Source organism: Aythya ferina, assembly GCF_964211825.1.
Source record: "Aythya ferina genome assembly, chromosome: 2".
NCBI lineage: Eukaryota > Metazoa > Chordata > Aves > Anseriformes > Anatidae > Aythya > Aythya ferina.
Genome location: NC_140297.1, coordinates 137,011,231 through 137,036,855, shown reverse-complemented (window position 1 = coordinate 137,036,855; position 25,625 = coordinate 137,011,231). Strand labels below are relative to the sequence as shown.

General features: G+C 44.1%; 1 protein-coding gene across 2 annotated transcripts; it reads left to right on the top strand.

Annotated features, from left to right (window-relative positions):
- The first annotated feature begins 256 nt into the window (after positions 1 to 256).
- On the top strand, positions 257 to 12,012 carry CFAP418 (cilia and flagella associated protein 418). 2 transcript variants are annotated; one of them, XM_084511487.1, is made up of 7 exons: positions 257 to 420; positions 3,394 to 3,490; positions 4,980 to 5,050; positions 5,577 to 5,642; positions 6,475 to 6,570; positions 8,162 to 8,293; positions 8,486 to 12,012. In XM_084511487.1, exons 1-7 carry the CDS (start codon positions 272 to 274, stop codon positions 8,499 to 8,501), a joined length of 627 nt encoding a protein of 208 aa, XP_084367613.1. In that variant the 5' UTR covers positions 257 to 271; the 3' UTR covers positions 8,502 to 12,012. The 2 variants fall into 2 exon arrangements, with proteins under 2 accessions (XP_084367613.1, XP_084367612.1); XM_084511486.1 differs by having other exon boundaries at positions 8,162 to 12,012.
- Positions 12,013 to 25,625: the final 13,613 nt, after the last annotated feature.

Below are 25,625 nucleotides of genomic sequence, written 5' to 3'. Positions count from 1 at the left end.
GGCCGAGTGGTTAAGGCGATGGACTAGAAATCCATTGGGGTCTCCCCGCGCAGGTTCGAATCCTGCCGACTACGGCCGGAGCTCCCCGAGCTCCGTGCACCTTTTAACTCCCCATTTACTTCTTTTTTTTTAATTCCCGCACGCCCTACAGGCTGCACGGCAGCCGAATTGGGGACGCCTCCCGGTCCCTCCCCGTGCTCCCGGTACCGCGGCGGGCTCGGGGGCTCCTCCCCTGCCGGCGGGGGTGGCAGCGGGTGGCGCTGGCGGCAAGATGGCGGACGAGCTGGAGCTGCTGCTGGACGAGGTGGAGGCGCGGCTCTGCCGCCTGTCGGCGCCGGGGGCGGCCCGCGGCCCGCTGCGAGGCGGCCGGGAGGATGAGGAGGGCGAAAAGGAGGAGGAAGGGGCGGCGGCGAAGGGCAGGTTAGCGTCCTGAGTGGGTATTTCCCCTTCACGCATCTCCCGGTGGCGCAGTGTTGCCCAGCGGGAAGGGGTCGGGGCTGTGCCGGGGCTCAGATCCACCGCGATGAAGGACCCGGAGCGCCGGTCAGACTCTGCGGGGATCTGTTTATAAACACCCGAGTGGTGTGCTCGCAAGCCCTGTTGCTTCTGCTCATCCTTGTCCCTCAGGAGAATCGGAGTAAAAGTGGCGTTAAACCCACATCAGCTTGCTTGCGAGTTGCAAAGGGGCGGTGGTTGGCTCTGTAGCCGACCCTATGACAAGTAAAATAAGTGCAAGACCCGCAGTTTGTAACAGGAGGATCTGTATCAGTAGATAAAACATTCTCAAATGTGTCCTTCCGTTGATTATGTGATTGCTTACGTGCTCTCTTAACACTTTTTCTACTAATCCTCTAGAGTAAGCCCCTACCTTGCATTGTACACCTTTACCTCAAACTCAGTGATGCTCAACACGACAGCTCCTGTGCCAACACCTTCGGGCACTGCCACCACCGCCTGCCCTCAGGCTTCCCTGCCACCTCCGGGGTTGTCACCTGTCCCCCTCCAGAGGTCAGCAGCAGATGCAGGTGTCCCAGGCTGAAACATCTTGGAGATGTTCCCATCTTGAACATCTTCCCAGTCCTGAAGAGCCGAAGGACTGGCTCAGGACTAACAAGCCCACTACGTCTGGCCACAAGGCTGGACTTCCTCCTTGTTTGCTTAATGAACATCTGAATTAAGTCAATCTTATTAGAACTTTTAAAAAATGACAGTTTTCTTTCTCAAGATTGGCTTTGCTGATGCAGAGGTATATCAGGCCTCTCTTTCTTTGACAAAGAACTCGCCAACAGCAGGCTCAGGTGACATGACTTCACAATTGAGTGAAAACAACACGCCAGTGATCTCTCTAAATGCATACAGGTTGGCAGGAATTCCTTCACAACCCCTTTTCAGTGTTAAAGCACTGCTGCTTCACCACCAGCACACTTTCTGTGATCTTAAACTTTATAAAATTACTGCCTGTTGCAGTATTTTGGCCACGGAGTCCTTTTACATGGGTCTGCCAGTTGCTTTACGAAATTGAAGGTGATGCCTCCTTTCAGTACCCAAGCAGTTGTCAAAATACTCCTCTTTTTTTCTGGGATTGCAGTGTTGTAGAATTACTGTATACAAGTATTTTCGTATTGAATTTCCTAGTTTTGTTTGAGAGAGACTGTTACCCGTGTTGCAGCTAAACAGTTGTCAGCACTCAGTTGACTGGATTATGCCAAGTATTCAAATTCAAAACATCTCTGCTGTAGCTATATCTTTTTTTTTTACATTTTTTCACTTTTATCACAGCTTTTACAGTCATAATGTATTACAGTCAAAATGGCAATGTGTCCTTCACTAATTCAGTCACAATTCTTATGAGTTGTGTATTGTGCTGACGAGGAAATCAGTAAGTACAAACATGTTTCAAACCCATTTTTCCAACAGATGCTGTTTGTAAGAGTGGCACGGATTCTACTAAAGTATGAATTCTGGTTGTGCGTTTATTCATTGCATAGAACATACATATATACACTGTCTGATTTCATAAATGTAAAGAAAGCTAGCATTGCCTGTGAAGCAGCTTTCTGCCAGAACATTAGCAGCCTGGCATTGACTTCGCTGGATTCTTTCACTGACTGTAGGTCCACAGTGGAATATGTTTCTTATTATCCTTTGAGGCTTTTAAGAAGGAGATTGACCCTCACTGCTTCCTCAGTTAAGTCTACTCTTACTGAAGTATTGAAACCGTGATCTGTGCAGTCCTCACTGTCACTTCAGATTCTTCAGATCCATCACAATATGCACTGCATCATCTTTTTTGAAACAGCAGAGAGAGCACAACTTCTTGTGGACAGCTGTGTGAAATGGCCCATTTTTTTATATGATTACAATCATATTGAATGACAGTACAGTTGCACATAACATGAGTATCCCCTTACAAACAGGCAAAGAAAGGTGAACTTGCCAAATGTGTCCAGCCTCACTAATCTAGCTTGTAAGGATTAATGTGCAATTAATCCATTAATAGTAGGTGTGAGTAGTCTTGCTCTATATTCTAATATCAGCTGAGCTTGTCATTCTGAATTGCTAACAAGAGCTCTGAGGTTTATAAATTATAAATTATGGATTATAAAAGAAGTTCAAACTGCTGCTGCACTTGAATAGAGTAAATAAAAAGTTTTTGTTCTTTTTTATGGGAAGGTCTGTGCATTGCCAGGTTGAAGGCACAGGCTTTAGTAAGCAGATTTACTGTTTCAAAAACAAGTTGCCCTGCTTCCAAACACAATACTGAGGAACGAGTTCAAATTTGCATACAGCAAAAACAGACATCCCTCCAAACACAGCTGCCACTTTTGCTGTGTATTACTGCTGTATTTTAGCACCATCAGCTTTTAAGATTGATTTATGTTACGCAGCCTTGTCGACCCTTCCACAGGGACAGTAATAATACCATTTTCAGTGCTGACTCGTGAAAGTCTGCTACATTTCCATCAGGGGCTTCTGGACACCTGGAACAATGTCCATTACCTGAGCCCATTAGAAGGGATGAGTGAGGCATAAAGCCTGCCAATTTCAGAGCGTTATTTCCATGTTTTAGAGATTTCTGTGAAAATTAGGGCTGTACAAATAACCCAATAACCCTCAGTATGTGCAGCATGGGGTATATTATCAGTGTTTTATTCAAGCTTGCTTTATTTTGCTTGTTTCTTTATTTCCAAATAAAAGAAAATAAGCAAAAAGAAGGCTTATGATGGGATAGGACAGTTCAACAAGGACTGAAAGTCAAGATCTGGATGGCCTATCTTGGATTGTGCAGTAATTTTAGAGGAAAAATTGAACTAATTTATGTTTTTAACTGTCAGTTCTTTATAACGGCTCTGATCACGTTACAAAATGGAGGTTAATGTGTTTGTTTTTCAGATCAGCTAAAATGTTAGTGAGTCCTGGCAGCAGTGATGAAGATATAGATGACGTTATTGATGAAATCTGCAACGACAGCTTTGCCAAAATGCCTCCGGTGAGTATGAGTCTGGAGAAGTGCAGAAGTTCAGCGATGGAAAGAAAAGCACCACTAGCTAAAACTGGTTTAAACCAAAATTGAATTAAAATAAGCTGTAGGATAAACTTGGAGAATAAAACAGGAAGGAAAGCACAACAGTTCTACAGTGAAGAACAGGAGAGATATAAGAGATGTTCTTATGCAGGCAGTAACTGGCAATTAAAGGAAATGCTAAGTCAGGATAGAGCATAATGGCAAATGTCAGAGCCAAATGCCAGCTCTCTTGGCCTCTATCTGTATGTCAAGTGGTCTAAAGATCTTAATCACCTTCATGGTCCTTTGCTGGACCCATTCCATTATGTCCACATCTATTTCGTACTGAGCACAGCACTCCAGACATGTCCAGGAGGCCAGACCTGGATGGAGTACTGTGTCTGGTTCTGGGCTCCCCAGTGCAAGAGAGAGATGGAGCAACTGGAGACACCAGCAGAGGGCCATGGAGATGATTAAGAGACTGGAGCTCTTTTGGAGAGGCTGAGAGAGCTGGGTGTGTTCAGCCCAGGGAAGAGAGGGCTTGAGGCGGTCTTACCAGTATGTAAATACTTGATGGGGTAGCAAACAAGGAGCCAGGCTCTCCGCTGTAGTGACCACTGACAGGAAAAGTGTTGAGGTCCCTGTGAATGGCAGGCAATCACCAGCCATGCCAACCACTCTGTGCCACCTGCAAATGACTTCTGGTGTTTGGCAGCAGGAGGTGGAGATGAAGCTGCCAATTTACAGTCAAGACAGTCTGAAAAAGAGAGTGATAGAAGGCGTTGAAAATGGTTTTCTTTTAGATATCATCAGTAGAAAGTTGTCTGATTTATACTTCCTATATATACAACTCCATGTGCAGATTCTCTTTAATTTTGTAACATGATTGTTTTCATTTTATTTGGCCTTGCTCCTTACAGGATGACTTAATCTGAGCCAACAAAAAATGCTTGTATACCACAGTAAGTTTATCTTAGTGAGAGCAAAGTACACCTGTCAGTAAATGTGTATAATTTTATCATTTTATATCCCTTGGATTTCCAATTTAGGATCTATAATTCTAGTATTTTATAATTCTGATAACCTGTTTTATGTGCAGCAAATAAACTTTCCAAAGACACTGTCCTTCTGATAATACAAGACCTTGGTGTGTTTTCAATAAAACCTCAAAAACACTGAGGGAGAGGACTCCTAAATTAAATATGTTTTTAAAGGCAAAATTACTAGAAAGAAGGTGTGAAGTCAAAGTGATTGCATAGTGTTCCTTCAAGCAGAGATGGGAATTATTAGATTAAGAGAAGCCTTGTTACCTATCCATCTGTAACTTCAGCAGATTTTGTCTAAAAGAGCCTTACAAACTCTTAGTCCCCAGCTTCTGTTACAGAGATTTTCTGGCTCTTGCTTTTTAAGTAAAACAGAATTTTGTTTTAATGCTGAAATGCTGCCTTTTATTCTTTGATTGCTTTTTAAACAGAAATTGAAATGTAATTCTGCAAGACTCACACCTCAGAACAATAGTGCTGCTGTACAGATTCATAGGAGAAGGTAAGTGATAAATGTTTGGCTAGTTGAACGCAGCTTGATTATAGCTTGTTTGCAGCCAGGTAGTATTACTAATGTTTAATTTGTACTGACATTAACTAAGAAAAAAACTGAGTACTTAGAGAAACTTTCTGTAAAAATAAAGATAAATAGAAAGTTAATTTTGAAGAATTACTGATGTGTTTTCATGTAGTCAAAATTATTTACAATTCAGGTAATTATTGAACGACAGCATCCTGTCAAAACCTGCAATATGTAATCACATGTATTAGGCATAGAGTGGTTATCATCAAGTTTTTCTTTGAACATCTTACCAATGGAATTTTTAAAATTCAGTAGTTTGTAAGCATTTGGATGTTTTGCTTGTATTCAGTAGATACTATCTTAGAAACACTATGTCTTTAAAAAAATAGATGAAGTCTTGCTGAAAAGGCAATGCTGTGTAACACGTAACTGTTCAGGAAGCTATATTACTTTTTCCAACATGTTTTGCTATAATGTGATTTTTTTTTTTCTGAAATCCATATAGGTGCTGTCCAGTGTACTTGGGTGGAAGCTCTTCACCGAATGGCATAGGAACAAATATTTCAAAAAGGTAAAAAAAAAATTCTACTTGCTTTATCATTATTTTTAATCACAGCTGTGTTTCTGTGGTGGTACAGAGTTCTGAGTTTGAACTGTACAGGACAGCCCTGTATTCATTTGAATGACTGCCTGTAACTGCAGTCTGTCAGTTCATCCCTTCCAGTCCTCTGCTCTTGATCACAAAATCTTTAGCTTATCTGAGGAGTTGAAAAATGTGTGCATATGAGACAAGAGACTCCAATAAATCAAATCATGTAGTTAAGGAAATTTCTGCTGTAGAGTATTGTATTTTTGTGCTTGTCATCAGCTTTCTGTGTGATGCTGAGTATGACACTTAAACATTAGGCTGGTTTAAGTCATCCCAGAGCGTGAACTGAAGATAGGCAGCCCAGAGCCTCAACCGAAGACAGGCAGAGTGCTTTGTAACTGCAGGAAAGGTACTTTAACCATAGGGAAGGTGCTTTAAATACGTGTGTCCAGTATCCAGTAGAACATCATTGCATTTATATCAAGGATTTTTTGTAGTAAGTAATTATGCAGTTATGCATATGTGGATGGTGGTCAGGTACAATACCAGTGAGGAGGATGAAAAAGAATATATCTGGAGAACATCAGTTTATTTGATATATTCCATGGGTTAGGAACCTGTAAAAATGAATACATGATCATATGGTTTGAACGTGTACATAATGAATGTGCCAGATATATGAAAAATTAAGATTACAGGTTAACCTTGCTTCTAGTATTTCCAAGTGTGTCTGGTTTTAAAACAGCAATGATCTGTGTATCTTCTCTGATTATAATAAGCTCTTGGAGATTCCTGTCTTTTTGTCTTTGACCAGAACGTGTGATCAGCTACGTTGTACTGCTTGCGACTTCCGCGTGTCACTTTTCAATGACTACATCTGGGATCAGTCCTGTGATTATCTTTTTTTCAGGTACGTCTCAGGTGGGTTTGGTATTAGTATGATGTTACTGTGCTTCAGGGCTAGATGGGAACAAGAAATGTGAAAACTCCGTAGCAGCCCTATGTTAACTAATAAGGAACTGTTTGGTAATCAGGTGGGAAAGTCTGCAGGGAGAGGGGTGTAACAATCTGTTCCACAATCTTCCACAATCTGTTTTTGTGCCTTTCCATTTCTTCCTCATCACTGTCCCTCTCAGTTTTTAAAAATAATTCAGTTTTGATAGATCAAGAGGCAACTTTACTGCTGAAATAAGAAAATAGTCTGTGTGATGTGTTGGCCTTGATGTCCCATTGCAGGATGCCAAAAAATAAATGAAATACCAGCATGTACTTCTCACCATATTCTTACTCATACACAAACTACAATTAAGTCAGCTTTTTTTTTTTTTCCATTATCAAGCATTATGCTGTCATGTTTAGTAAAAAAGATAGTTTGGTTTCTTAACAGGCTGCTTTTTGAAACAACTGGAGAGGTGGGATTTTAGTTTTCTTGTTATATAGTGAAGTCTTTAATCATTTTGATTTTTTGGGAAGACTTATAATTAAGGGGTTCTTCTGTCCAGTTTCTCTAAAACTATCTGATGCCAAGGCTTAGTGACATGTAGTGTACCAGGCATGCTCCAAATACAGACATCAAGTTTAATTTCCCCTTGTTTTGGTGAATTCTCTTTATGTGCCTGTTCATACAAGGAGGTAGTGGATGTGTTCAGGGTATGTTCTTGGCCACCAGGGGGTGTAACGTCTGGAACAGAACAGTAGTGGATAAATATCTCCTTTTCCATTATTTTTCTTATGCTACATTTTAGGTTTTTCCTGTATTTTCCCTCCAGTTTCAAAAACCTGTGTTTCTCAATGAATTAAAATCTTTTTTTCTCAGTATTTAAAAAAAAAATATGTAAAACAAATGTAAAAATGCATAGTAGTCTCCTGAGATGAGTTTGGTCGCTAGAAAGCTTAAATGAAAATATAATTCTTTTGTTTACTTAAAGGCTAAATTTCCTTGGTTCTGAGATCTTGAATTAATAAACAACATAATGACACAATGCGAGTGGTGGATGCTTGCACAGGAATAATTGTTGGTTTGATGTACATTCTTCTCTCTTGTGGCCATTTCAGTCACTTTGATGACCAACTTGAGAAACAGCTACTAATAACATTTTTATCCCTGTAGTTATACCCGTTCTGCATAGGGAGTTTTACAGTAAGCTTAATAAGACTAATACATTTTTGGATAATTTCTCGGTAAGACAATTGACTCTACCTGGTTTTCTTCCAATCTCTTTCTTTGGAGGCTGAAAGAGCATCTCTGAACCAAACTGAGGACATTGCTTACAAAAAGATTACACTTCAGCTGATCTGAGAATACAGAAACTACACACTGAGTTCTGCTCTCAAGAAAGGATGGTGTTCAAAACAAAACTTAAGCCTATCTCTAAATTTGTTCATGACAGTGGTACTAAGAAATGTTCTTAAGAGCTTTTCTGAATTCAAATGGCCTTGTGTGTCTTTTTCTTTAAAAAAAAAAAAAGCATGATACTAAACTGAACTCATTTGATTGACAGGAATAACATGCCTGAGCTCAGTAAACTAAGAGCGAAGATGATAAAGAAGAAAGGATCGCGAGCATACGCTTGTCAGTGCAGCTGGAGATCCATTGATGAATTAACTGACCTCCAAACAGACCAGCAGCTTCGGTGGGTTTGTGGTAAACATGCAGAATGAAGTCTTCTTGTGTGTGGCACCTGATTCTGTATGGAAACAGGTCACAGGCTTTGTTTCCTACACAGTTTTCAGACAACAGATGGAAACCTGAATATTTGTATCTAGAAATAGATGGCAACACCCAGAGTTCAATCCAAAAGCATCTTTTCACTTTGTCTTTCAAGCAATATGAGGAGTTAAATTAATGGAAGAAGCAACCAATTTGGAGGCTTTCTGGAGACTAAATGAGGTTAAAGCTCACATTCAACAGTGTTAAAGGAAGGAAGGAAATCAACAGATTAAGGCACAGGGCAAAGAGCGTGTTCCTCTTATCTGGAAGAGAGCCTTATTTCTCCTGTCTGCAAAATGTTGGACTCAAAGAAAACAGCGGGCCAAGATACAGCCATTTCACACAAGCATATGAGTTTCTACACAGAAATTAATACTGTTCTGCTTTTCTCGTAGCTGTTAATGAACAAATGGTTGTAGATATCTTTAAAAGTATGCTGCGAGATCAGCCCTCATCTCAGAGGTTTCAGCACACCCCAAAACTTTATTTTAGTCAACACCAGCCAAAAACTGCAGGTGTTGGAAATTTCCTTCCAGTTTGTACTGCTTTCTTCAAAGCGCTTTCTGCTGACGCAGGACTTTTACTACAGTGAATTTCTTGGACTTCCCTTCAGTCTTCACTGCAAGAGATGAACAGGTTATTGTGCAATTATTAAATATTTTATAATTTTAAAGTTACTCTGAAGAGTATATGACACCTATCAATATTTTCAAGGGAAAAAAGGTACAGGCTTTGAAGAGTGAGAAAAAATATATATCCCCACTGAATTTCAAATTTATCATTTTAAGTTTCACTTAGTTTTCACTTCAGCTTCACTTCAAAATAGTACATATTCAGAAAGTGTAACTGTCCTGTTGCGACACACTCCCTTCCCCCAATAACTTCATAAAACTACTTCCAGTATCTTGTTACTTGGTGAATTGTCTTGATTACAATTAATACTGTGTAGCTTATGAGCTTGTTCTTTTCATTATGTGTAAATAACACAGGAAATGGATTTGGATTTGGGGAGAGGAGAAAGAAGGTAAGGATTACCAGTGCTGGTAATCATTACATTGAAAAGTGTCCCAAAATGGGAAGTCTGCTTGTGTTTTTGGTATGTGAAACTGTACCAATACATTCAAAATCACTTGCTTTGTACAAATTGTAGGGATACAGATCATTCCAGTTTTTGTGAAGTTTTGTTCATGGCCCTAATCCGTTCATGATCAATCTGCTCTTTTTCTGAGCTTTTTCAAAATAATTGCATGGTCTTTCTTACAGAAGTCATCTCTTGAATCTGTAGCCTTGTCTGTACCCCTCGGAAAGAGCAGATCCTGGTAGTGACCAGAGGCATAATGTACTCTGTGTCTTACACTTTTGTGAGTGTTTTTTAGAGCCTGTGGATGACCTGCAGTCCAATATTGGAAATAAGTGTTCCTAAGATTTCTCAGGTGTGTCTGAGGGATTTCCATTACTGGAGAACACCAGTGTGGTCATGGTAGAGAAGAACACAGCAGTAGTACTTAATTTACTAGCAAGCTCTGGAAAAGAAGAAAATCCATTCTTCTTCCTGAAGAAGAATGAATTTCAAAAAGTGCAAAGTTTCTGTGGCTCACCTGTCCCGAGGCCATTTGAGGCTGATGACCAAGTAGCCCCATGGGATGTTTTGGCCTGGATTTCCACTGAAAGTTGTGCCATAATGTGGGGAACAAGTTAGGCTTGCAACTTGTGAGCAGCAATCAGGGGAAGTCCTAACAGACATCTCAGTTCATGAGACCCAGTCTCATGTGACTTGGAACAGAAGCATTTCTCCTCTAGCCTGTTTTAAACAAACACACAGAAATAGTCACCCCCCTCTGGAACAGTTTGCACGACCAAGCGTGTGGAGCAACCCAGGCAGAAACAAAGTTCAAGGCATCCTTCTTAGTGATTTTAATGACAAGAAGATGGCCTGAAGTGCTTGAAAAAGGGAGGCTAGGAAGGAATTGAGACAAAAGGACTAAGAGTGTAAGAGAAGTGAACACAACTGGCACAAGTATCAATTGACACCAGTAGTCAGTAATACTCCTGGGTCATCTCATCCCCATTCTTCTGTTAACCTAGAGATTTGCAGAAACACGGTGCTCTCTTGAGAGATTGTTATCAAGCAATCATATCACTAACACCATTAAGACCACTCTGAGCCCTGAAAATGTTAGAAGATAGTCTTTACTGGCAAATGTATATGGGAACCTGAGCATTCCCTGAACTCATCATGTTTATCCAAGTGTACTTGGTTCTGGCCTTGATTAGAGTGGTGGGATATGACAACAGTTTGTCCAGGTGAAGTTTTAAATGTGCAGAAATGTGCTTATTGTATGGCTTTCCATTACAGACTTCAGCACATTCCAAGATCTGAGAATAGTTAGTGTGTCATTAAATATAATTATTTTGTTGGAAAGAAGAGTGGCTTTCAGTATTTGATTCCCCTGCTTTTGCTTTCTTCAGTGGTAGATGTTACAAACCACTCCAAAGCCTTCAAATGAAAAGAATGTAAAGAAATGTAAAATCGGAGCTTGCATGTCAATTTGATGGTATTATAAGATTGCAGAAAGGTTCTCAAGATGTAGCCCAGACCTTATATGATACTTCCGTGTCAGTTATCTGAGATAGCAGGGATTATATAAAGAATTTTGTTGAAGAATGCCATTCAGCTGTTGTCAAATGGAAGTACTGGGGAACAGTTTTACAAGTATAAATGTGACCATTGTTTTCCTCCAGTTTTTGCTTCAGAAGAAATAATACCATTTCTGTTTGTGAAGCGGGCAAGGTGAAAACTTGAGACTTTCTTTGGGCTTGGGTGGTATGCTTGGAAATTTTCTAGCCTGCAGCTTTAGTCTGTAGCAGATCCCTCAACAAAACAGAAGCAATGAAGTATGACAAAAGAAGAATCCACTTAGAAATGTAGCCAGTGGTTTAATGTCATACCAACTTCTCCAAATCAGTGTTCCTGCACTACTGCTGAATAAAAATCAAATTCTGATGTACCTAATACATTTTTATAGCTTTCCTTTATGAGATTTTAACGTGCTGTTCTATCTCACTTGTTCTATGTGCAAACATAGATGCATGTTTTGTAGGATGTCCAACCCAGACTCTGAATATAGCCCCAAAGAGTAGTTATTAAGGATATTAGCCTGCCATAAAATTTGACTTCCAGAAGTGTAATAGCATTACGTATGGCAAGCTCTGCATTGTAGAAAATTGAATAGTTTTGTTTTTATTAGCCATTTCAATTTTGTACTGAAGGTTTTCTGTAAATGCCAGGCACTGGATGCTTCCACGTGTTAGAGGACTGCTCACTTCTCTTGTTTCCTGACATGTGAGTCTTTGGGTCAGGTCATGTAACCAGCACATGTGGCAGTCACACAGTAGGCTACGTTGGGAGCTGCCTAGGCAAATTCTTCTTCCAGACAGGCTTTTTTTGCATGGGGCCCGACCATTTTGCCTGTGGTTTGACACCCGATAACCACAGACAGGCCAACCTGTGTGGGATGTATATAAAGGAGTGTCAGGTGCTGCTCAGTTGTGAGAGCCACATATGATGCCTGGGACTGGTCATGTGTACGTTAAGTATTTTTTGAATGTAGACACATCAATAAAATGCAAAGTTGGAACAAATCTGAGTTGTGTTTCTTGTAAACTGTGACTCTAATGTGTTCTTCTTAGCCAAGAGAAGACTTGTGAAGATGCTGCAGGACCCTGTTTTCTCTGTTGGAAGGGTTATGAAATCCCCCTGCGGAAAAAAACATTGTCCAAATCATAAGAAACAAGTAGGTACATGGTTGTTTTCCTCACATCAGTGGGGATGTAGCAAATACCTAAGAAGTGAGTGAGCTAAAGATTTACCAGATAACTCATTCTTTACCAGATAACATGTGGACAGCACATTAAATTACAGCAAGTTCATAAAAGTGCACTCACCACCTTTCTTGGACATTTATCTAGGATAGAAGGTGGAGCCAATTGCTGTGGGAGGTGGCACACAGCTAAAGCTGTGGACTGGGATGCTGGTACCTTAGAGTATCAGTCAGGGCAGGTTACCACTAGTTTCATGCTGGTCCCTTAAAATTGCAGTGTCAGTCCAGGAATCACAGCATTTGCTGTCCCCTGGCTCTTGCTGTAGAAAACTTTTCTTAGTACCAGCAAGAATTTGCTCTACATTACAGTAGTTAGAATAAATCTTCTTTCTCCAGCACGAAGAAATGCTGAATAGCACACAATAGAGTAATAGACATAAGGTTGGACTCGATGATCTTGAGGTCTCTTCCAACCTAGAAAATTCTGTGATTCTGTGATAAATATCTCCTATAAGCCACTTGGAGTTTGGACTCTAGGTGTTGGTGCTATTCAGGCCATAATTACTTCACAGACCAAGTGTGCAACATGGACATGGCAAGAACACAGAAAACACTGGCTCACGAGTACTCCTGACTTATCTTACGACTTGTAGTGTTACAGTGTGTGTTTAGAAGGTAGCTCCTATGCATGTTGAATTCACATTAATTCACTTTAATTCTGCTATGTTAGATGTGCTTTTAAAAGATGTCATTGGGGGTAAAATGTGATTATGCAATCTAGTCTGTAGAGGGCAGAGCAACACCGCTGAGCATTACAGGTCAGACTTCTGCTTCGTTAATACAACCTTATACTTTTTTTTTTTTTTTTCCTAGAATAATGAAGGTTTACGTTCAACCGATTTAGGCTTTTTTTTTTTTTTTTGTCTCGTATTGGTGTAATTATAAATGGGACAGCTACATCTGTGGTAACTTCACTTGATTTTTGTGTGATTTCATCCAAATTACTCAAGTGGTCCTTAACTAATAAGGAAGCAGTTATTTTTTTAGCCCTTAGCTAAGGAAGCGTATTAAAGAATATGTGTGTGTGTGTATCTATACACATATGTATGTTTGGTTATCTTCTAGCAACCACAGTGGAAGAACTAAATCATAGAACCACAGAACCACAGAATGGTTTGTGTTGGAAGGGACCTTAAAGGCCACCCAGTTCCAGCCCCCTGCCATGGGCAGGGACACCTCCCACCAGCTCAGGTTGCCCAAAGCCCCATCCAGCCTGGCCTTGAGCACCTCCAGGGATGGGGCATCCACAGCTTCTCTGGGCAGCCTGTGCCAGGGCCTCACCACCCTCTGAGTGAAGAATTTCCTCCTAACATCTAATCTAAACCTCCTGTTAGTTTAATCCATTCCTCCTTGTCCTATCACTCCACTTCTGACAGTACCTCCCCAGCTCCTCAGCACTCCAGGTGAGGTCTCATGAGAGCAAAGCAGAGGGGGACAATCACCTCCCTCGCCCTGCTGGCCACTCTGCTTTTGGTGCAGCCCAGGATACGGCTGGCCTTCTGGGCTGCAAGTGCACGTTCCCAGCTCATGTTGAGCTTCTTATCCACCACCGCCCCCACATCCTTCTCCTCAGGGCTGCTCTCAGTCCATTCTCCTCCCAACCTGTATTTGTGCTTGGGATTGCCCTGGCCCAGACACAGGACCTCACACTCAGCCTTGTTGAACCTCACGAGGCTCACACAGGCCCACCTCTCAGGCCTGCCCAGGTCCCTCTGGATGGCAGCCCTTCCCTCCAGCGTGTCACGGATGCACCACACAGCTTCGTGTCATCAGCAATCTTGCTGAGGGTGCACTCCATCCCACTGTCCATGTCACTGACAAAGATGTTAGATAGTTCTGGTCCCTGTAGTGATCCCTGAGGAACACCACTCGTTACTGATCTCCACCTGGATACTGAGCCGTTGACCACAGCTCTGAGTGCGACCATCCAGCCGGTTCCTTACCCACCGAGTGGTCTGTCCATCACGTCTCTCCAATTTAGAGACAAGGATATCATGGGGGACAGTGTCAAGTGCTTTGCACAAGTCCAGGTAGATGATGTCAGTTGCTATTCCCCTGCCCACCAATGCTGTAACCCTGTTGTAGACGGCCACCACATTTGTGAGGCACAACCTGCCCTTAGTGAAGCCATGCTGTCTGTCACCAACCACCTCCTTATTTTCCATGTGCCTTCACATAGTTTCCAGAAGGATCTGCTCCGTGATCTTGCCAGGCACAGAGGTGAGACTGACTGGCCTACAGACAGTTCCCTGGGTCTTCCTTTTTTTCCCCTTTTTAAAAATTAGGGTTATTTTTTCCCTTCTTCCAGTCAGAGGGGACTTCACTGGACTGCCACAACTTCTCAAATATGATGGTGGACCTCCAGGATTTACCTTTCATTCAGACCAAGTTAATTTTCCCTAAAAATGTCATTAAGCAATTCTTGTAAGCAAAGGTTGTGTAATTTAGACTCTCATAGTGTCCAATACAAAACATATATAGCACATTGCCCAGGTTGTGAAAAGATGGCAGGTCTTATAAAGAAAATAGTAAAAAGCCTAGATTCAGAAATGCCAAAAGATTGTTTCTGTCTGTGTGTAGGAGAGCAATGTGGAGCATGGGAGATGCTACACAGCATCTGACTAATGGCAGTGGGAATCTTCCAAACACCTGCATCTTGCAGTTCATCAGCCGTTAACCATGGATAACGTTTTGATGAAGAGTGGATTTTAAAAGATTTTGTCAGCTTGAACTCTCATCAGGTTCTTTAGTAGGTCAGTAGATGGAAGTAAATATGATCTCCATTAGCCTGTGAAGTTAGGACTATTTCTGTAGTTACAAAGTCAGTGTCAGTGTCTGAAGCATTGAGGTGCTTTTAACTAGAGCACAAATATATATTAAAACATAAAATTAGAACTTGTTTATTTTGCTGGTAGTGAGTATCATCTAAATTTAGCCTAGTTACACCATAGGTGAGTGATCTCTCACATTTTTTCACTTCCTTCCTTCCTTCTTATAGGAGAAAGAGTTGAAGGAGAAGCTGTAGCAGAGAATGTAGTAACAAGCAAGGCTGAGTGGCATACTGTGAAAAGCTGCATGTAGAAAAGTTTTGTGGAGACATTTTCTTCAGGCAAGAAATAAGTATTGTTTTGTGGGTGGGGTATTTTTTGATTTGTTAGTTTGCGTTGGTTTGTTTAGTTCTGAACTGAAGCGGACACACCTAAATAGAAGAGATAAAAATGGTGTGCTGCAGGAGGAAGTTCAAATGACTGCAAAACATTTGCCAACAGGAAGGACAAAACCTCATATGGATGGGAGGTGTCCCCTCCTGGAGACTTGTGGGATGACTTACCTGCAGTCCCAGGGGTCTGGCCCAAAAAATGGGGGTGAATTCACCCCCATCCTCTGCCCTCGGTCACTTCCACAATGAGACCCAAGTGCAGGGGAGAGGAACTACATCCTCAGAGAGAACTGGTTTGTTTGCACGAGGATGCTGTGCTAAAAGGACATTTGAGTTGAACACGACTCGCTTCAGCTTGGGGGTTTTCCTCTAAAAAGTGTGAGACGGGCTCCTTGCAGTTTAAAGCTGTTTCCCAGTGATAAGTTTTAGGTATGAGCTACATTCATTCAGGGCTGCTAAAATCCTGTTAGCCAGTGGTTTATAACTGTTATTCTAATATAGGCAAATGAACTTGAAGTTCTTCATGAGAGTTTAGTGAAACTGAAACCCTTACAACCTTGGAGCTTGCACTAAAGAACAGGGAGGCAGAGAGGAGGAAGACATTTTAATCTTGGTCAGACAAACGCATAATATTCTTGCCCCAAGTACCCTAAATACATCTATTTTCAAATGTGGTTGTCTACAGAGAGGGAAAAAATGCTAACTAGGTGGTAGGAGAGTCATAAAGTGTCTACTGAATTTTTCAATCTCTATTTAAATATGAGCAATATGGCCTTACTACAAGATAATTAAATGTACATGGTAGTAATTAAATTCAGTCTTTCAGCTAAGGCAGAGAAGCTTTGGGATAGTCAGCACTCTGCCTGCTCGGAGGACTCTCCTGACTGTGCTGATGTAAACAGCATTCACAGGAAGGGGGAAGCAGCTAGCCCAGACAGGAAGATTGAATTTAGTATCAAACTCCTTATCTTGGCAGAGCGGGCTGCTCAGGATGCCGGTAAGAAGAAGCATGTAGATAGCTTCAGCAGAGCAAACTGATGTGAGTGCTGCCTGTGATAGCTGCTTGCCCCTTCCTGTGAAGACCTTCACATCAATGTAATCAGGGTATGATCTTGCGCATGCAGAAGGATTTAGGAAGAGATTATATCCAGAGGCTGGTTATCCAAAATAATGCTTACCATGGTGTATTACTGTCTCCTGGAAGTGACATGTTACTCTCACTTGCAGGAAGAGATTGACTTGGACACTGAAGTAGGAGGGCGTGTGTCTTTTAAAAATAAAAGCTTCTTCATAGTAAGAGTCATTATTAGACTTATTACCCCTACAGAAATATGAGCCTTTCCTGAATCCTAATGCTATTCCACACTGCAATATCTGGTTTAATTTTTAGATGAGGGGTTTTGTAACAGAGCTGTCACGGACCAGTTCCAACACTTTGGGGGTAAAAGCTGTTGCAGCATTGGTTCACATGCTTTGAATCAGTGAAACATGTGGTTTACAAATGTAAGATACAAATATTTTTTGTGGTGTAATCATTTACTCGTTTACTCATTAACATATGATGGCCGTTTCTCTCTGGTTTCTGTGGATATCTTGGGAAATTCATCTGCCCTGAGCCTACAGCACAGGGAGGCACCCTACAGTCAATACATGTTCCTCAGCGGCTGAAATGAAGAGTTAACAGAAAATTGTACCATCCTCTGCATTGATTTTCTATGAATGATGGCTTTTGTTCCTCCCTTCTTCCCCAAAGTATACTGCAAAGTCATTTCAGATTTTCTCAAAACTTTATTCAAGCTAAAATTGAGAACTGGAACCACTTTAAAGCAGTCTTTCAGTTGCATCTTCCTACATATGTCTGAAACACCTTTTTTCACTTTTTTTTTTTTCCGTGCGAGATATATATTTAGTTCAATTCCAGTAAGGAGGGCTGGAAACAATTAAACTATGAAAAATGAGAGTGGTATAAAAGAATCTAACAATGTTTCTGAAGAGCAATAAAACATATCTGTCCGGGGTAATTGCGAAGAGAACATTCTGGAACTGAATTACTGAGATCATTTAAGCCAAGAAGATACGGGGGTCCATCTGTTCAGCAGACCGGGGGTGGGTGCAGCACATCCCCTGCCTGGCGAGCCCGGGAGGATTCGCTGACACAGCTGGCAGCAGTCGGAGCACCCGCGGTACCCAGCCAGGTGCTGCACGCCAGGGCTGCTGCTGTAAGCGAAAATCCTCCGTCGCTCTGTTTTTGCAAAAGATTGCTTTTCCCCCTGCAGTATATTGGAAATCGCTCCCAAAGCCTGGGGAGTATTAGTTCTTTGTAAAGGATATGTTTGTAAAGTGGATAATTTCCAGATGTCAAACGGTTTCTCAGACCTTACAATAACAATTCGCTATCGAGGGTTCCCGGCCAGCTCCAGGCATTCGGTTACCCGGGGTATTTTCAGGATCCATCATAAGACAAACGACACCTTTAAATAGGGGAAAAACAAACAGCCTCATAGCAGGACAGCAGGAGCACCTCATCAGGCCTGCCCCAGCACATTCTCACTTCATTGTCCGATACCTGACAGGCCATAAAGGAACGGAGCAGCCACTTTCCTTTGCTCTCAGATGCTGCCAGTTGCTCATGTTTCCTGTTCTGCTATTTTAGGGACCAAGGCCTGAAAATGGGGGTTCATTAGCTGGTCTGAAATGACACGTTTTCCTATCTTCCTACAGCCGTGATCAAACCAGCTGCATAAAAGCGGCCCTGGAAGGCGTCACGGAGGGCAGGCCTCACGCTCTGCTGGGCCCGGTGCAGGTGGCACGGCTGCCACCAGAGCTCTCCCTCTGGTCTGAGGGGCCGCTGGGCATAGTCTGTGGCCAACGAAGGGCAGTGAGGGTTTCTGTGCCCACGAGGAGCAGGAGGAACATCCCTTTCTCCCTGCCACCTGAAGGCTGGGGCTGTAGGCTACCCGAGAACAGACTCTGGGGGAGAAAACAGGAGGATCTCCATAGGCTGAGTGCTCCTAGTCCCTCTCTGCTCTTATAAACAGTCTCCCTTTAACTGGGCACATTCACACTTTAACCATTTTGAAATAAAACATCGCTTCCCACACTTTCTTCTTCTTTCCTGTTTGCTGTTTTCTTCACAGACTTGAAGCTATGTGAAGCTACTTCCTTCCAAAAAAACAAAATCTTATCTCAGTCTGGGAAAAGCTCAGGGCATGCTTGCAATGCAAACTTCAAGGCAGTAAATTTAGCTTCTCGGTGAATCTCAACAACTTGACTGTTGTGTTTTACAGCCATCCCACTCAGCCTCCGATGGAGAAGGAGCCTGCTGCTCTTGGAGTGCAGTCTTCTGCTGCGGGCCCTGATCAGCTTTGGGCCCCAGGAGGTCACAGACCACATCTGAGGGGCCCAGGAAGAGTAACTAAGCAAAGCAAGCCTGTTGTCAGCAGCCTTCAATTTGCTTTGATGGAATCTGTACTGGGAAAAAAAAAAAAAAAAAAAAAAAGTAAGAGTTTGCAGATTGAAAGCAAGGTCTGCAAGCAAGGCCACAAGCTTGGCAGCAACAGCTGCTGTGGCTTTCAAAATCCAGAGGCAAATTCTTACTGAAATGCAAAGATGTTTGCAGGGAAATCTTTTCACTGTAATGTACTCTGACTCAGCACCAGTACGTAAATTATGGCTCATTATCATACTCGCGTTACAAACATCCTCACTCAAGTCCCTGCCATCCAGCGAGGTGCAGATGAGTGCTGAGCTCGCCCCGAGCATCCCTGCCTATCCCTCTGCCATCCTGCCAGCCACTGGCCTCACATTTCCTTTCATGCACCATGACCTGGACCCAAATGCAAAGGAACAGGCTCCCAACAGGAGCTTTTATTTTTTAAAAGGTTTAAAAATTCAGTGAGTAGCCACTTGCATCGCTTGAAGTGTCTAAAAGAAAGATGATCTCTCTGTTAACTGCCAGCTCTTATAAAACCCTACAGATCATGTTTGTGAGGAAAGCACAGCAAGATAAAGAAAATAAAAAAGTAGAATAAGCTACAGACTTAAATAACTGTGAATAAAATGTGGTCCTGGCCCAGAGATTTTTACGTCTTACAACATTGAGAAATTGTCTCCATTTGATTCATGAAATAAATCAATACGATGACACCAGGAATGTAATAGTTGCGACAGCAGCTGCTGCTAAAATAAGGTCTGCAGGCACCGAAACATCCCTGGGCAGCACAGTCTGAAGTGTGGTTATGCAATGGGGATAAGCACAGCATTTCTTTGGAGCATTAACCTGAATTAAAGGATGAAACGGCTGGGCAGGGATCAAGTGACCCCCCCTAGTCGCTGCGGAGGGCTCGGTAAGTGCTGGATGACGCTCGACGATGATGCTGATGCTCAGTAACAGCAAGACGAGCACTGAAATGTGGTAACTCACCGAGGAGCACAGCAGTGCCTGCACAAGAGGTTTCTCCTGCAGCACCAAGCACTTTCCAGCTGGGGGAAGCTTTAGGGGCAGATGCAAAACCAGTTTCTTGGCACTGTGCAGCTGCAACTGAAAATGGAGGTATCCCTGTGCATCATTAATAAGTGTACATTTTGGATCCAAGGGAAGAGTGGAAGTCAGAGGACTCACCCACTAGATGAGGATTTTAAGGCTCCCAAGTGTTTGCTCACTGCTTACTTGCTTTAAGCACCCCACGGGCCTCACTGGCTGCCTGTGATGCTGACATTGATACAGCTCAATGTTTTTGGTGACTTTCATGGTTATAACTTGTGGGTGGGAGGAACAGAGCTGCACACGTGCACACCCTCCACCACCAGCACTGCTGGTAGCTCCCTGGGGACTTCTGCTCTCAAAAACAGCCTCCTCTTGCAGCAGAGTAAGCCATGAGATAAACGGTGTTAGCCTCTAGTTGCACACCCATGAGATCTTCCTTTGCCACTGATTAAAGGCAAAATAAAGACATTTGGCTGGTGCATTCCTCTAAACTGATCCTGCAACTGAGCCCTGCAACATCCTATAACCAAATCCTATAACTAGGCAAGGTGTGCTGGCTCTAGGACAGCTTCCCACTAGGACTAGTTTGGTGTTTTGCAGCCTGCTGGTTACATCAAACCAGCTGGGGTGGTTTTGCATCATCCCTTTAAGCTCTGTCTAGGGTTAGGAAGCCAGAAATTAGAGCAGTCTCCCAGACTTTGATACAATCCAAGGGAAACCAGTTTAAAAATGATACCTCAACAGCTTATCTAACTGCAGAATTGCATTAGTTCAACACAAGCAATTAAATTCATTTAATCTTTTGCAAAATACTGTACACGTATTCTCACTGGCATTTTAAGCAGGTTTACTTCATAACTGCCTCTGAAATTGCTTGCTCCAGTGACTTTTGGTGTGTGCTTCCTACACCCCCAGACAGGTCACAAGAAACAACCGAGGGATTCTGTCACCCCTCAAAAATGACGTCGGGTCCCTCTTTCTAGTTACGAAATGTGACATGCCAGATCCTCCCTAAGGCAAATTCTGGGGCAGTGACACACCACGGGAGGGAGGAAGGCTGACTTTCATTTTTTTAAAACCACATTTTCAAAACTACTGAAATATTGCATACCTTGTTGGCTGCCAGGTTGGCAGAAGCACTGCAAGCAAAGCTGCTCTCCTCGAAGTGCCTAGCATTTAGAAATGACTAAAGAGGCATTACAGGCATCTTCTGTGTACTTAAACATCCCTTCATGTACTGCATACTCACCACTTTTCCAGTGTGACAAAGCTTTTTTTAGGAGCTGTTTTTTGCAGAGGGAAAAAAAAAAAAAAGCAGCATAAATGGTCAAATAGACTGGTGTTGTCTTTAGCTCCTTGTAAATTCTGGGTGTTCAACTAAATGTTTTACAGCCAACACCTCTAGATACATCAGTTACAGCTAAACCAATTGATATGATAACTGTAGATAAGGAATACAGGAAATTTAGATGGAAAAGTCTATCAGGAAGGAGAAACTTAGGTGGGGTTGTCCATAAATGTCCTTTTAACCAACTGGTATTTAGGTAGCTCATACAAGAGAGATGCTGGAGTAAGGAGCACACCTATTTCTGCAGCTGTTTTATGTCTGTGGAAAGCGTGGTTAAAATTTGCAGGCTTTTTTTTTCCTTGCAGACAAATTAGGGAGGATTCATCCTGGCTTTGCCTCCTGTCCCAGAAGTGATGCTGTTCCTCTTAGCTCAGGGCTGCATCTCTCCTGCCTTCAGTTCCTCCCTCTGGATGGTGACTTCTCCACGAGTCCTGTAGCCACGTGGCCAGCCCAGGGAGGTCCTCACTAAATCTGACCAATGGCCTTGCCAAAGTGGACAAGCAGGTCATACACTTGTCTCAGCCTGGTTTCATTCCTACTTTTTTTTTTTAGGAAACACCTATCAGCAAGCAAGACAAAACAATAATTCCTTTGTTTGTCTTCTCCATTCAAGAAGACTTTAAAAAAGCAGTTTCTGTGGCTTCAGCCTGAAACCTGTCTGAGGCATCTTCCGACCGCAGCTCCTGAAACTGCAGGTGTGTGCCACCGGCGGCTGGCACGGAGACATTTGCTGGTGGGCACAGAGGGAAGGCACGATGTTTTGCTCAGGCTTCTGTCTTCGGGTGAGCGAGGACGTGGCCAGCAAAAGGCCTTCCTCTGAGCTTGCAGGACAGAGATCTGGGTGCTACGCCGGAGCATAACAAGGTTTTGTGCTTCTTATTTTGCACTGTGTACTTTATTGAACCACTGTACAGCTTGGTGTTGCCGTGCTTTGCTGGTAATGCCACTTGGAATAGGGGTAATGCTGCACTTGGAGAGGAGAGGTGAAATTCTCAGATGTGCCTTTGACTGATGCCCAAAGTGAATTTGGACCAGAGACACCCAAACAAGACAAATCACAGCCTGGCCCCAGCATCTCACGTGCCTGGCTCGATGGCCGTGGTATTTAAAACGAAGGCAGCCTTCTTGCTGAGGGCACAGGATCTTCCTTGTGACCCAGCAGTGTCCCTCGCCTTCAGGTCTGGCTGAACACGAGCTCCAGCCAGCCCACGCGGTGCCAATTAGCGCTAATCAGCGCTCGCTCCCGCATCCATTCCCGCCTGGCCCTCTCGCAACAGGCTGAAACGAATGAGTAATATTTAAATGGAGAGAGTGTTTGTGATTCCCAGTCATTTCCCTCGGAGCAAGCAGGTTAACCAGCACTAACCCACCGGGCTCCCTGTAATTCAGCTCACCAGTGCCTGTTTACGGCTGCTCTGCTCCTCCCTAAGGCAGAAGTGGTTGATCCCCTCAGCCCAGGCCCCTTGGCAGGAGCAAGGACACGGCCTGGGCAGGGCAGGGTGGCTGTGACTCAGCCCCAAGCAGGTTTTCTGGCTCATCCAGGAGGGAGCTGGTGGTGCACAACCCGCCCGACGCTGCGCGGCCCCCGCGGATCCAACAGCGCCCGGCGCCCGCCGGTGTTTTCGCAGGGCTGGCCCCAAACCCAAGCACACGCCTCAGGGACTGGGTGATGGCAGGAGCGTGTCCCTATTCCAAATCCTGGCAGGCAGCCATGCAAAACAGGCCGCAGGCACCCCGGGGGGTGCTGTGAGGCTGGTGTTTGGCCAGGCCCTGAAAATCCTGTGCGCCCGGCCGCCTGCCCGTGGTGGCTAAGTCAGACCCGGGTGTTAGGAGCAGTGGTTTGGTTCCCTGCGTGCTTTGTCACACCACCAGAAACCATGTCCTGATTTTAAAAATCAATCAATCGAGAAGGATTTTGGGGGGATAGAGGCTTTTGGGGACATGGCAGGAACACAGCAGGGAATGCCCCAGCCCTGGCCCCAGAGGAGCAGCAGACCCTTCCCTTCACTAAAATAAACAAGCAGAAAGTGCTCCTTGATGGATCCACTTCAGCCTCCCCCCCAGACAGCATTTTTATTAGTCAATCACTACTAATTTTTACATCATCACTCTACAAAACTATGGCTTTGTTTCCACCTCCCCTGGGGAGAGACACCCCCCACCACGAGTAACATCCAGCAGCCCCAGGGGCAGCCCAGTCGAATCACATCTCAGATCCTGGTTCTTCATTGCTGTTTGCCCATTTTATCTTCATGTTCCCCAATCTATCCTCCCTTCCTCTTTCTGGTCTTGCTTCCAGGCCTGTCTCTCCGTGCATGTCATTGCTTTTTTACCTCTGTAGCCCCTTCCCTGGCTGTCATCCCCTCACTTTTTTGCAGCTTTTCATCTCAGCACTGTAGCATCTCATCACCCCTAAACATGCTCACTGGCTGCTGGCACTGGGCAGCACAGGTGATGCACCCTTGCCCCCCAAAAAACATTTTGTCACAGGCTCTCGGCTCTTCCCTGCTTGCATAGGAGCAGGCAGCAGCAAAAAAAATTAAAATAAAAATAAAATCCTGAGCCTCCCCTGAGGCAGCTCATGCCCCCCAGAGCTGGTACTGAGAGATGTTCTTAAATTATTAATCACGAGGGGCCTGCCTTGCTTAAAAGGTTTGTGCTTTCAGGCCATTATGCCATTTACTGTGGAAGCCAAGGGAGGGATTGATGCAAGGAGGAGAAGTAGAGGTGAGGAGAGCGTGGAGATGCACTCAGGACATCAGGATTCAGCTTTGGAAAGGGTTTCAAGGCCATCAGCTACACCAGGACAGGCACCAAAGCTGCCAAACAGCAAATAAAAAGCAGGAGCACGGCAGCAACTTTCACAGAGCAGCCATCTCCCAGCCACTCCGAGATCAGAAGTCAGCACTTAAAAAGCGAGCATTTGCATATAATGCAAAGAGCACCAGGGCTCTTCACTTCTTTTGCAGGCTGGGAGCCTTTAGGGTTCGTGTTTTCAGTTTTCCTCCCAAGCCACCTGCTGCATAATGAAACCTGACATTACTGCGGGGCGGTGGAGCTGTAGAAAAAGGCCTGGTGCATCCAGAGCCAGCTGTTTCCATTGCCCTCTGCAGCCTCTGCACAACAAAAACGTCCCCTGGTGTATTTGCCAAAACCAGGGGGCACACAGGCAGGGCTCTAGGGGAGCTTGGAGCAAGATTTTGGCCATGAAAAGAGCAGCAGGACCAGGGGTTCCCTGCTGCCAGGCTCCCCTGCTCTCTGTGCCCGCTCGGTTTGAATCATGAGCCTGCTCTCCGATTTCCTTCTGCGATAAGGCTTTTGATAAACTAAGCGTGTACACAACAGAGCAAACGTTCAGCCACCTCAGAGCGCGGCTGCAGATCAAGTGGCTGCTGTATCTTCAGATCTTTCTTCTCTCCCTCTTAAAAACAAAAGCCCACACATGCAGCCTGCAGGGGAGAAGATTGCTCGCTTAGCACTTCCCTCACATCATCAGATAAATAATCAAGTACGAGTTCTGCATGTTACGCAGAGCAGAAGAGTCAAGTCGCTTCACAGCATGCTGCAGTAACGCCATGGCAAAGAGCTGGATGCCTGCCGCAGCCTGGCTCCTCTCCCACGCTGGGTTTTGGGCTCCATCCTACAACTGCACACATTGGTGTGGTGGCACGGCTGCCGTGAGCCATCCCTGGCCAGAGAAAAACTGTGGAGAAATCACAAAGCACAGGCTCAGAGCGGGAGAAGAGAGGTGATTCAAGACTTCTTTCCTGGCTCTGGATCCTGGACAAGCAGGTGACACCCTCATGTGGGACCTATCCAGGTCAATACCACCAAGAAGCTGATGTCCACACATCTCTATAAACCACCACCCCTTCCCCACGTGCACATCCAAGCACAGCCCTCGCACCTTAACCACGGGCGGCGATGCTCTCGGTCATGGGAGAGCAAACAGGGCCTGCTGGGGTGGTTTTACCCAGCTGAGCGCCACCACAACCACTCTCACACACCCCCTCCTCAAAGGGATAGGGGGAGAAAATATGATGGAAAGGGCTCTCCATGGGCCGCAGCCTCCTCCAGGCCACATCCACCTGCTCCACCGGGGGCTGCACTGCCAGCAGGCCGAGGGTAGCCCCAAACATCCTTCTTCACACCGCTGCTCCCTCCCCCATGGCTTCCTGCAGCTCCAGCACAGGCACTTACATGGATCACAGCAGGAAAATCCCACCCACAGTGCTACTTCACATTTTAAACAAAACCTTGGTCTGGCTACCAGGCACCAGCAAAACACGCCTGCAATTCTACTTGGGCATCTGCGTGCGTCAACAGAGCCGCGGTTGCTTAGCCACTGACAGGAGTTTGCTCCGAACTGTCACTGGGTGC

Coding starts and splice junctions, on each gene's coding strand:
- CFAP418 (XM_084511486.1), top strand. CDS start 272: ATGGCGGACGAGCTGGAGCTGCTGCTGGACGAGGTGGAGGCGCGGCTC. Junction 421..3,393: donor GGGGCGGCGGCGAAGGGCAG/GTTAGCGTCCTG, acceptor TTTGTTTTTCAG/ATCAGCTAAAATGTTAGTGA. Junction 3,491..4,979: donor GCTTTGCCAAAATGCCTCCG/GTGAGTATGAGT, acceptor CTTTTTAAACAG/AAATTGAAATGTAATTCTGC.